General features: G+C 36.7%; 1 protein-coding gene across 3 annotated transcripts in view; it reads right to left on the bottom strand.

Annotated features, from left to right (window-relative positions):
• Positions 1-10,827, bottom strand: part of dpp4 (dipeptidyl-peptidase 4) — a gene marked incomplete at its 3' end in the record, with an annotated part of 67,212 nt that overhangs the window by 6,171 nt on the left and 50,214 nt on the right. For all 3 annotated transcript variants that reach the window (XM_014022747.1, XM_014022748.1, XM_014022749.1), the window contains 8 exon segments: positions 83-158; positions 4,072-4,170; positions 4,833-4,880; positions 4,960-5,069; positions 5,154-5,207; positions 7,836-7,906; positions 9,724-9,822; positions 9,950-9,988. In XM_014022747.1, coding sequence (XP_013878201.1) covers positions 83-158; positions 4,072-4,170; positions 4,833-4,880; positions 4,960-5,069; positions 5,154-5,207; positions 7,836-7,906; positions 9,724-9,822; positions 9,950-9,988 — 596 coding nt within the window.

Raw genomic sequence — 10,827 nt, 5'->3', positions numbered from 1 at the left:
GATAGATAGATAGATAGATAGATAGATAGATAGATAGATAGATAGATAGATAGATAGATAGATATTTAAAGTGAATTCTTACACATCTATCAGTAATGGGTACTTCATAGACTCATCAAAGCCTGGAGGTAAAAGCATCTGATACCAAAGATCACCATCTGTCAATTGAAAGTCATGAATTAATAAAGAAAAAGACAAACATTAATTTCAGGCAACTACAGATGACGGTATTTTACTACAGATTTCACAATTTTGTTGAAATTAGTATCAACAACACATCATAAAATCTAAAACTGGCATCCAGAAACAGGCATGGTTCCACTAACCAGCTAACAGCAGAACAAAATGTTCATTTAGCAGATTAGCTTTCTCACTGACTTTGTAAAACGGACCAGTTAGCTTCTGCTAAATAAGGCTTTTCCTACTTTGTCTGCTATAGCTAACTAACAAGAAGCTAACAACAGGTTTGAGTCAGTCCCACCAGTCTGCAGCTGGAAGGAGATGTCGTTTTAGCTGTTAGCGATTAGCTAAGCAAATTAATGATGACTGAAAATTGGTAATAATTTAGAAATCATTAATTTGTTTAGCTGTGAGTCAATCAAACATATCGAAGGCTTTTTATGTTATGCTGGATGTTACTCCCCTCAGATTGTAGCACACAGGCCTGAGTAACACCAGAGTGAATCCTGCCTATCTTGTCTACTGTGACAACATGGAGGAGCAAAAATGGCAACTATACAGGGCTTCAGCTCACAGTCGCAACAGCAGCTATTAGCTTAACAGCAAGCCCGAATAGATCTGTTTCACAAATTATCTATAATATTGTAAGAAAAATATTTCGTCACGTCGGGGTCACCAAAACTGTAAGAAAAACACGTGTTCAATACGACTGAAGTGAAGATGAAAACACCATTGTTAAATAAAATGATTTGTGGTAGGAATAAAACCATACAACACCAGAATTCTGGAACCGAGTGAGGTTTAATTGTCACCAGGCTGACAAGGAAAAGCACACTGGCTAAAAGCCAGGAAGTGCATCGATTTATACATGATTCTTCAACGCCTGAGTTCGCCCCCTACTGACCTACGGCTGAATCACAGGCATTCATCCAAAATTCTCAACCTAATGTTATAATAACGTTTCACTTATGTGTTGTTTATAATTTGGACATATAACTACTCTATATCAATTAACACATAATAGATCAAACATTATAAAAAGCAAACCCTAATAATCTAGTGTTGTGCTTCTAACATCAGTACTAGCCTGTAATAACTATCAATTTCTTCAATATTTTTACAGTAAACTAAGAATTATGTTAATTTCATTCAACAATCATGTAAAACAACAGATATATACCAGAAAAGAAATTTAATGTGTAAATAATAATGATCTAAATCAGACCTGAAATCAGCCTGTAACTTAGACTTTAGCTAGTTGAAACATTATGACTTCAATGAGTATTAAAGTATATTTGTTATTTCTTACTGTCATAAATAGTAATAAATATTTACTAGTCAACATCAAGAAAATGTTTACTGTACACATGATTATTGACAGTTTGCACCTACGTCACCAAGTCACGTTGGACGGACGTCAGAAGTGAGGGAGTGTATTGAACAGAATGGCTGTGATTGTTTTTCTTTTCTAAGTTGTTTTTTGTTTTTTTCCATGGCTTGTAGCCTACTTGTTGAAGTTGAGCTAATTTGTGGAAGTAGCAGAGCTAGTTGGGCTCATAGACAGCTGTATTTAACACAGCTAACCAGTAAAACAGCTAAACGAGTAAAGTGCTGTCACACGTCAATCCCTTCAGACGTTAGCTGCATCGTGATCCTCAAAAATCTGATTGAGTTGGTTATTTAATTGTATTTGTTGATGAAACTTGTCTCTCTTGGTACTGCTAACCATCTTCATATTTCAATATAACAAATCAACTCACTTTTTTAAACAAACCCCTTGATATTGTCACTACCTACAAATATCTTGGAATTACTTTGGATTCTCATTTGACTTATCTTGATCATGTACAAGTCTTAACCACGAAGTTGAAACAGAAATTATACGTTTTTTTCAAAAATTAGATCCAATCTGACATCTTCWGTTTCAAATATCTATCTTCATGCCATTATACTCTCAACCATGTCGTACTGTTTACCTGTTTGGTCTCTTACAACAAATGAAATCTTAGAACCCATAGTTAGGCTCTACAACAGGGCCTACAAAATTCATAAAAAACTTCCTGGTTGGACTCATCACTGTACAGTTCTTTCATTGTCTGATGCCTTGACTTTTCAGAATTATGTTTTGTATAGTGGTATTAATTTATATTTTCAGATCTTCCAAGGTGCCAATTGTGGAACTCTCTGTGCATTGTTGCCCAAATTAAATTCTGGAAGTGGTCATTCAACTAGATCTGTTACAAAAGGACAACTGATATTACCAACTTTTAAAAACTGTTACGGCCAGAGGTCTTTCTTCTATGTTTATACTAAAGCATGGAATGACATTCCTCAAAACATAAAGTCCATTTCAAAACTACAGCCCTTTAAGAAGAATCTTGTCTGCCATCTGCTGGACACTTTTTGTTGTGCTCATATTTAGACGTCCTATTTTGCAAATGCTGCCTTCCTGAAATTTGGTATGCTTGTTTGTCTTTGTGTCTATGGTGTATAATGATGTGATGCTGTATTTCTGAGTGTTTTATATGCTGCAGAACAGGAACCTGCTGTAAAACAGCAATTATGCTGAGTCAGGCTTGATTTTTATTATCTTTTCCTGTTAAATAAATAAATCAAATCAAATCAATCTTCTCAACAGGTCAGGTTTGTCTAATAGTCAAATACGTATTTAATATTATTTTACACTGTGTAAATAACACATAAATCAGAGGCAAAATCAGATTGTAATATTTAATAATTTGTTTTGAATTGTAGCATGATTCACCAGAATGATGGTCTGTATAACAATATCTGCTACAGAAGCTAATATCTGTTAACCAATTCAACAAGATAGAACTTTATGCCAAATGTCCCTTGATGTGTCCCGTCGCCATTCAGTAGTGACCGTTAGCAGAATCATCACAGGCCTTCATTGATTAGATAATCTCATACGGTGGGTGAATGGATGGACTGATGTACGTACGAGGGGCTAAAGTGACCTCATCAAACTAACACACTAATGTGTTTAGCTAGTTTCCCTAATGATGCACACAAAATTGTGTGCAGATCGGCTCATGTAAGTGTGATTTATAGCCAACTGTGTGCAAAGTGGGTGATCTCGTCAAACTGTGCAACAAATTTCATTTTTAAGTAATTATAGGGGGTGCTGTGGAATAATTAGGCCACGCCCCCCAAAATTGGACTACATTCCTGTAGTTGGGTGGATTAGGATCGACCGTAGTGAATTTGGTGCAGATTGGCTGAAATATGTGGAATTTAGAGCCAGATTTATGTCAACAGCGTGATGTCTGATTTTGCCACACCGCCATGACCACAACTTTCAGTAAAGTTTTTGTTCTTCAAAGTGAGATCAATGTATGATCTGTGTTCTGACACAATTTGTTGCTGATTATGTGAAAAAGGTCAGAGATGGAGCTTTTCAAGCCAAAAAAAGGTCACTTCCTGTTGTCAGGGGGCGGGGCTTTGATGATGTCATATGGCCACATGGTATGGTTGGGCATGCAACATGGATGACTCAAACCACTTTTGGTTAATTTTAGCCTTTCTATGTGAAAGTTAGTTTTCTGAAATTGGTGGACGGATGGACGTCCTCTGAGAACAATAAATAACAGTGATTACATCATTGCTTCATCAGTRATGATAAAGTTATGACAAATTCAGTTACAGGTATTTTATAATGAAACCAACACATTATTAAAATTGTAAGAAAAAGGTTTAAGGCTTTGTTGAATAATGCTCTAGTAGCATCTTTTTTTCCAACACTGACCTTATAAATGTGGCTTTAACCATAGCAAAAACAATTTGGAAAAAATCTTCTGTTAATTTATTTAAGTAGCACAAATTCTCTAAGTTACATTGAAATAAAAAATTAAATGATCTTAAGTCACTTACTGTATCCTTCAATTCTGATGGTCCCTCGACGCACTGTAGGCATTGAAATTAGGGATATTTGGTCCCTAAATATTTTATTTTCCTCTAAAGGTTGGACCACTAAAACATAAACATATACAATTATTATTAATATTATTTTTCCTTTCACATTATTTCAGAACAATTAAAAAGATACTCGTTACAGAGTTATGAAGATCGGACAAAAAAACTTGAATAAAATAAATTAATTTAATTTGTTCTTAATTTAAAAATCTGAAAACAACATTTTTTGACTGGATGTGTTTTTATTTATTGACAAAAAAACAGCCAAGGGGACTGAAAACAAGTCAAGCAATAATTTTATTGACTTTATTTGTTTACTTATACAGACTATGGCCAGTGCTGGGCATCGTTCTGCTCATCAGCTCACAGATAATAGTGGAACTCATTTTTTGTTTAGATTAGATTTGTGTCTAATTTTGAAAACCGTTAGCAGATCAGTTAGCTTCAGGTAAATGATAGTGGTTTATGAGTTAGCGAAGCTAACTTTTTTGTTTAGTTGTGCCCAACACTGACTATGGCCTACCTAATGTTAGTCAGATTTAACTAAGTACTTTGTTTACATTAAGTGCAGACCCACATTTCAGTGTTGAACTGAATATATGTGAAAAACTACCAGAGTATGTGCTTTTAAACTGCACTATTTGATAAAGTACAGAATAAACTTTTTTATGTTTGACTTCGTACTTTGCAACGAGTACATTTAAAGATACAAAGCTTACGTGTATTTCTCCTGGTATCCATTAGAAAATACTTTGGAATGTCAGGACCTGAAGGCAAAAATTGTAACAATAATATTTATTGAAAGAAACAACTATTTTTAATTATTTTAGAGAAGTTATAACTGACCATTGCAGCTCATATGGTAGTAGGAGGCGTTGTGGCTGAAGTAGGCTGAGTTATATTCACAGTCTGAATTTAAATGGCAGGTAAGACAAGTCYTTCTCATGTTGGTCAACCTGACGTACCAAAAAAAACACACAACGTAAGGCTGGTTCAGGTTTTTAAAGTTCTACATGGAGCAACAAAACAAAGGTCCTTACTTGTAAACATTCCTTCCTCCTGGTTTTTGGTCCTTTTCATTGGATGAAAAATACCTGAGGATTGATTAAAACACATTAGCAGTGGTAGCCACAACTCTAATTAGCTAATAGGACAGCTAATGTTTCATTTAGCAGATTAGCATTTTCAATAACTTTGGAAAATGTTCCCAGACCATTTAGCTTCCAAATTTAATTCTGCTAAATTTACATCTTCTAACAAAAACAATAATCCCCTTAAACATAAAGCGCTGCATGCCTGTGTCGTACTTTGTGTGTGTGTGTGTGTGTAGCATTGTTAAAATTTTGTGTATCATTGTGCAAGAGCCTTCAACTGGAAGGAGGTGAAAACTTGGGTTACAGACTGAGGCTGTGTCCAAATTCAGGGGCTGGGTCCTTCGAAGGACTCGGCCCACCATGTGGACCGGAAGAAAGTGGCTGTGAATTTGGACGGTCCAGCGCAGAGGTGCCCAAAGTGGGGCCTGCGGGCCACAATTGGCCCACCAAGCCATTTGTTTTGGCCCACCAGCAGTTGTCCTGGTTATTAGATTGTAATTATGTTAAGATTAAATATAAAATACAAGTAACTACAAGAGACTTTTAGATTAGATTTAAGCCCAAATATAGATTTGCACATCTTATAAAACCACATATACTCAAATTTTAAATTGTAAAAAGTCCCGAGTCTTTGCTGCCTGAGCATACGTTGAATTTTCTCCATGTCCATGAGCTGAAAAACAAAAAACCGAATGTGGGCGACCACACTGGCTGCTAGCTTAATCATAAAAAATAAAACAACTTTACTGAAGTCTTAAGCATTTCTTATATTACTGCATTTGGCCCYCGGCCCTCAGATTGACTTTAATTTTGGCCCTCTCAGGGAAAATGTTTGGGCARCCCTGGTCCAGTGTTTAGCTTTATTCCCGCCTAAATCAGTCCATTGTTTAGATTGTCCATAATTTACATGGYTTTTCCCTCATTTTGCAGGRATACAGATGTACAGAGCAATCTTACGGATTTTTTCATGTTTTAAGGATTTTTTTCAAAAACTCAAGTTTAAAATTTATTTAACATGTCGGAGCCTGTAGGACGCTAAAAAAAACAATTATCAGTAATAACATCAAATATCCACTTCCAACCCACTCTGCTGCTAGAAATAAATTCTTCCATCCTCATTTCCTGCTGATAGCGCTGCAGCCAACAGTCTGCCTGCACTTCGCCCCCTTTGATTAATATGGATTTATTGTGAAAATTATAGATTTTTGAAGCACAGGTGAACATTCGAAGGGGTTGACATATATGCTAACTCCTGCGTTTGTCCTGTCTCTTAGTAACCGTCACAGCAAAAAAACAGAAGCAATGCAAATAAAAATGATCTAAATATTAATATATTATCGTAGTAGCTATTATTAATATTATACATTAACACAATCAGCTTAGGCATAACATACATAAAGAACTATGGGACCTGTTATACGAGCTTTTTAATGAGGATTTCTGATGATATTTAAAAAAAACATGTCCAATGAGAGAAGTCTAACAACACAACCGCACTTTCAATTTTATACCTCCAGATTTTAATTTAAAGCTGTACTCCTGTRTCTCTCTTTGTTTGCCAATACAAGTAGAAAATTCTCCTGATCTGCCCATAATGCATCTTGGGATAGGGTGGGCTCCATCGAATTTGGACATCCTTTGGCGCATCGCTCTGAAGTAATCAGCCTTCAGATTTGAAGGAAGCAGCCTCTGAATTTGGACACATAATTGTCCAACAGTGACTTTTGTCTTTGTCCACCCAATTCCTTGTAATATGATCAGAAAGGTGATTTTGGCCAGTGAAAACACATAGTAGTCATGAGTTAGCATTAGGTTTGGCTACTTCTCTTACATGTTCAGTAGTGGTTTAGCATATGTGAAGCTAATTTTTAGTTAGCTAACTTTTTGGTTAGGTAGAAACACACCAAAGCTAACTTTTTGGCTAGCTGTGCACATTCTGATTCTGTCACACTATAACACTTCAGACAACTTATGCCAGTGTATGAACATTCAGGATTGAATAACTCGTTATAAGTTTGATCTAAATCTTAATATTGCAGTATGTCTGTGTCCAAAAGAGGCTTCCAGTTGATCTTTTTTATTCCATCTTCAGAATAGATATATTTAAAGTTGGACAAAATTTTCACAAGTTGTCTAAAATGTTATAGTGTGACAGGGCTTTTGTAAGAACAAAGAAATCAGTGTAGCAACGAAGAAATTTAGTTTGTAAAACAAATATATACAGTATATATATATATACGTACAAATATATATATGTACAAATATATATTTATATATATATATATATATATATATATATATTTGTACGTATGTCTACTGTGTTCATTCACTGCAATTTGTGGGTTTGAATTGTTTAAAAGACAAAAATGTATTTTTCTTTTAATTATTAATTCCTATGTGACGTTCCAAACTGCTGTTGCACTGATTATTGTTTGCGCAGGTAAGATACTGACTACTAATAATAACTCCACACAACCTAGATTTTAAAAAAGGGCATTTTTTAAGGAAAAACTTTAAATTTTGAGCCTTTTGGAGGGAACAAAAACAAGACTTACTGTATATAATTCACATTGTGAATAAGCTGTTATGTACAACACACACCACTGTGTCCAGTAACATAAAACTTACACACTGTCTGCAGTGACTTTCAGGATATCAATGACTTCAAAGTTTCCATGGGTGATGGATGAAGCTTTTCCCTGTTTGGTAAAACACACAAAAAATATGCTCCTGGTAGAGTAACATGTCAGAGGAGACTTAGAATCTGATTTTTATTCTGTCTCAGATAGCCTTTCAAATATAAATTTGGAATAACTCTAAACTAACACACCAAATTTTAACTTAACCCCAGAACTGACCAAGGTACAGTCATTCCTGAGTTTGCTGAGATCTGTTAGATGTGGCCAAATGTTAACGAGTTAATGAACAGATTTCTCCCAAGGGTGATATAAATATGCATATAAACATAATTATAAAAATATGAATATAAATGTAAAAAGGGCACGTTGAACTTTTGAGTTGCACATCCAATGATTAGGTTCTGGAAGTTCCATTAAAATCTGACCAGTGGTTTATAAGATATTTTGCTAACAGACAAACATGGTTAAACCCAGTGGTGGGCACAGCTAACCAAAAAGTTATCTTTGCTAACTCATTAACTAAAAATACAGCTTCACCAAAGCTAAGTGTAAACAAATTAGTAGAAGTTAACATTAAACAGCTAAKCAAGTAAAAAAATTAGCAGGAGCTAACACTAACAGCTAATCGCTAACTGCTAACACAACTCTGTGTCTCCTTCCAGCTGAAGACTGGTGGGACTGACACAAACATGTTGATGTTAGCTTGTTAGTTAGCTGTTAGCAAACAAAGTTAGTAAAACCTAGTTTTTGGAAGCTAAATGTTTTGCTAATGGCTTTCAAAATACGTAAAAAAAAAGCTAATCTGCTAACCAAAAACAAAACAAAACAAAAAGAAAAAATTGTATAGGTCTTCTGGACGGGTTCTTTTCTAATGAAACGTTTCGTCTCCCCTCCAAGAGACTTCTTCAGTCTGAGAGTTTCAGGGAAAATTCAGGCTTTTAAGCACTGCTTCCATGTGACTGATACTCATCACATGGCTATCGTTGACACCTAATTAACACTTATTGTTAACAGGGGGTGGAGTGATACTGGCAATAGCAGCACTGTAGGAGGGGGACAACTGAAAACGGAGGCCTCCACCTCTGTTTAATGATGGACGGTCTTTCTTCACAAAAATGGCTTCTTTTACTCCTCTCTCAAACCAACGTTCCTCCCTATCAAGAATGAGAACATCCTCATCTCTGAAAGAGTGACCGCTGGCCTGTAAATGAGTGAAAACTGCAGAGTTCTGGCCATTAGATGTAGCTCATCTGTGTTGGGACATTCTTTTGAACAGTGGCTGCTTTGTTTCCCCGATGTATAACTGGTCGCAGTCCTCCTGGCACTTAACAGCATATACAACATTGCTCTGTTTGTGCCGGGGCACCGGATCTTTGGGGTGAACCAGCCTTTGCCGTAATGTGTTTTGGGGTTTGAAAGCRACTGGGACATCATGTTTAGAAAATAAACGTCTCAGTTTCTCCGAAACACCCGCAACATACTGTACGGAATAACCACTGAAGAGACGAAACGTTTCATTAGAGAAGAACCCGTCCAGAAGACCTATACAATTTTTTTCTTTTCTATTTTTTACCTGGATTACTGAGATGCATCAGGACAAAACAAAAAGAATGGCTATTATGTGTTAGCAGAACCACGCCCACCACTGTTTAAATCCTATGGCTACTGCCAAGTGTGGTTAGCTCATAACATGTTAGACATGACTGTCAGCTACTACTGCACCAAGTTGTAGCTAAATATCTGTAAAACTGAGTGAGTTAGAGCCATCTTTAGCTGTGGCGGCCATCTTGAATCAAGCAGACTCTAATCAAAGACGTGTAGCCAATAAGATCTTTCTGAATTTCATTAAAAATCCACATAAGTGAGACTCGACGCACCTGAACCACGTGATGGAGGTGCTTGTACTTGCTGCTGCCACTCATGACCAGGTAGTAGCTATTCTTGTCAGCAGCAAAAACAGGTTCTGGTGGGGAAAACTACAAACACCATCTGTTTTTTAATTTTTATAATAATAAAATAAATACGGGCTTCAGAAATTAGCATCACTGTACCATACAATCATTCCTAGGTTCATGAGATCATTTATTGGTGTAATGAACATACCCGTCCAATCCAGCCACTGTCACTGCTCACATCCAGATTCTGTAAAGAGATAAAAGAAGGGTTTATGACTGTATTTCATCACATCTGATAAGAACAGAGAAAGAACAGAGACGTTACAGCACAAATTGATTTGTAGATTAGCTAGCTGTGATTTTCCATCTCTAGAAGTTTCTTTGTGTTTCCTTGAACACACTGTTGGGTTTTCTATAAGAAATGAGGCAAACATGCAGTTCTTTAGAGTTTCTTTCAAGATGAACRGGATCTTCTCACAAAATGTGTTTAACCACAGCTGATAACACAGGATGGAACTGGAGGTAGAGACAAGGGTACAACCAGGGTCAGCCTTGTGTTGCCCAGTACCTAAGTATCCTGGTACATTGGTTTCCCAGTACCAATGTTTTCCAGTACATGTTTCCCAGTACTTGTACCCATATCCCCCAGTACCTATGTTTCCTTGTACCGTAAGGTTATGAATATAACCACGGTTCCTTGAAGGAATGGAACGAAGTACAACACACAGTTGTATATGGGACACGCGCACCCTCGCGCACCTGGCTGAAGCCACCTCTAATCACGTCTTTAGACCGGTGACGTGGTGCCGTTGAACGTCGGGTGACAGGCTCCGCCTTCACCCTATAAGTTCGGAGTCACCAGCGTCATTACTCAGATACCGCCCTTCACCGAGCCTTCGTGATGCGGGGCCAACAAGGTGTTTTACTTCGTTCCATTCCTTCAAGGAACCATGGTTATATTCATAACCTTACGTTCCTTTTCAGTCATTTCACTCAGTACAACACACAGTTGTATGTGGGACTTGTCAAAGCGCCCCGCAGAGCAGTATCAGACCTGAGTTAAGTAGTGTGCCTGAGTAAGTACTG

The sequence above is a fragment of the Austrofundulus limnaeus genome, unplaced genomic scaffold, assembly GCF_001266775.1.
Source record: "Austrofundulus limnaeus strain Quisiro unplaced genomic scaffold, Austrofundulus_limnaeus-1.0 Scaffold341, whole genome shotgun sequence".
Lineage (NCBI taxonomy): Eukaryota > Metazoa > Chordata > Actinopteri > Cyprinodontiformes > Rivulidae > Austrofundulus > Austrofundulus limnaeus.
Note: the sequence above shows the minus strand (reverse complement) of the source record. Positions and strands in the feature narration are given on the sequence as shown.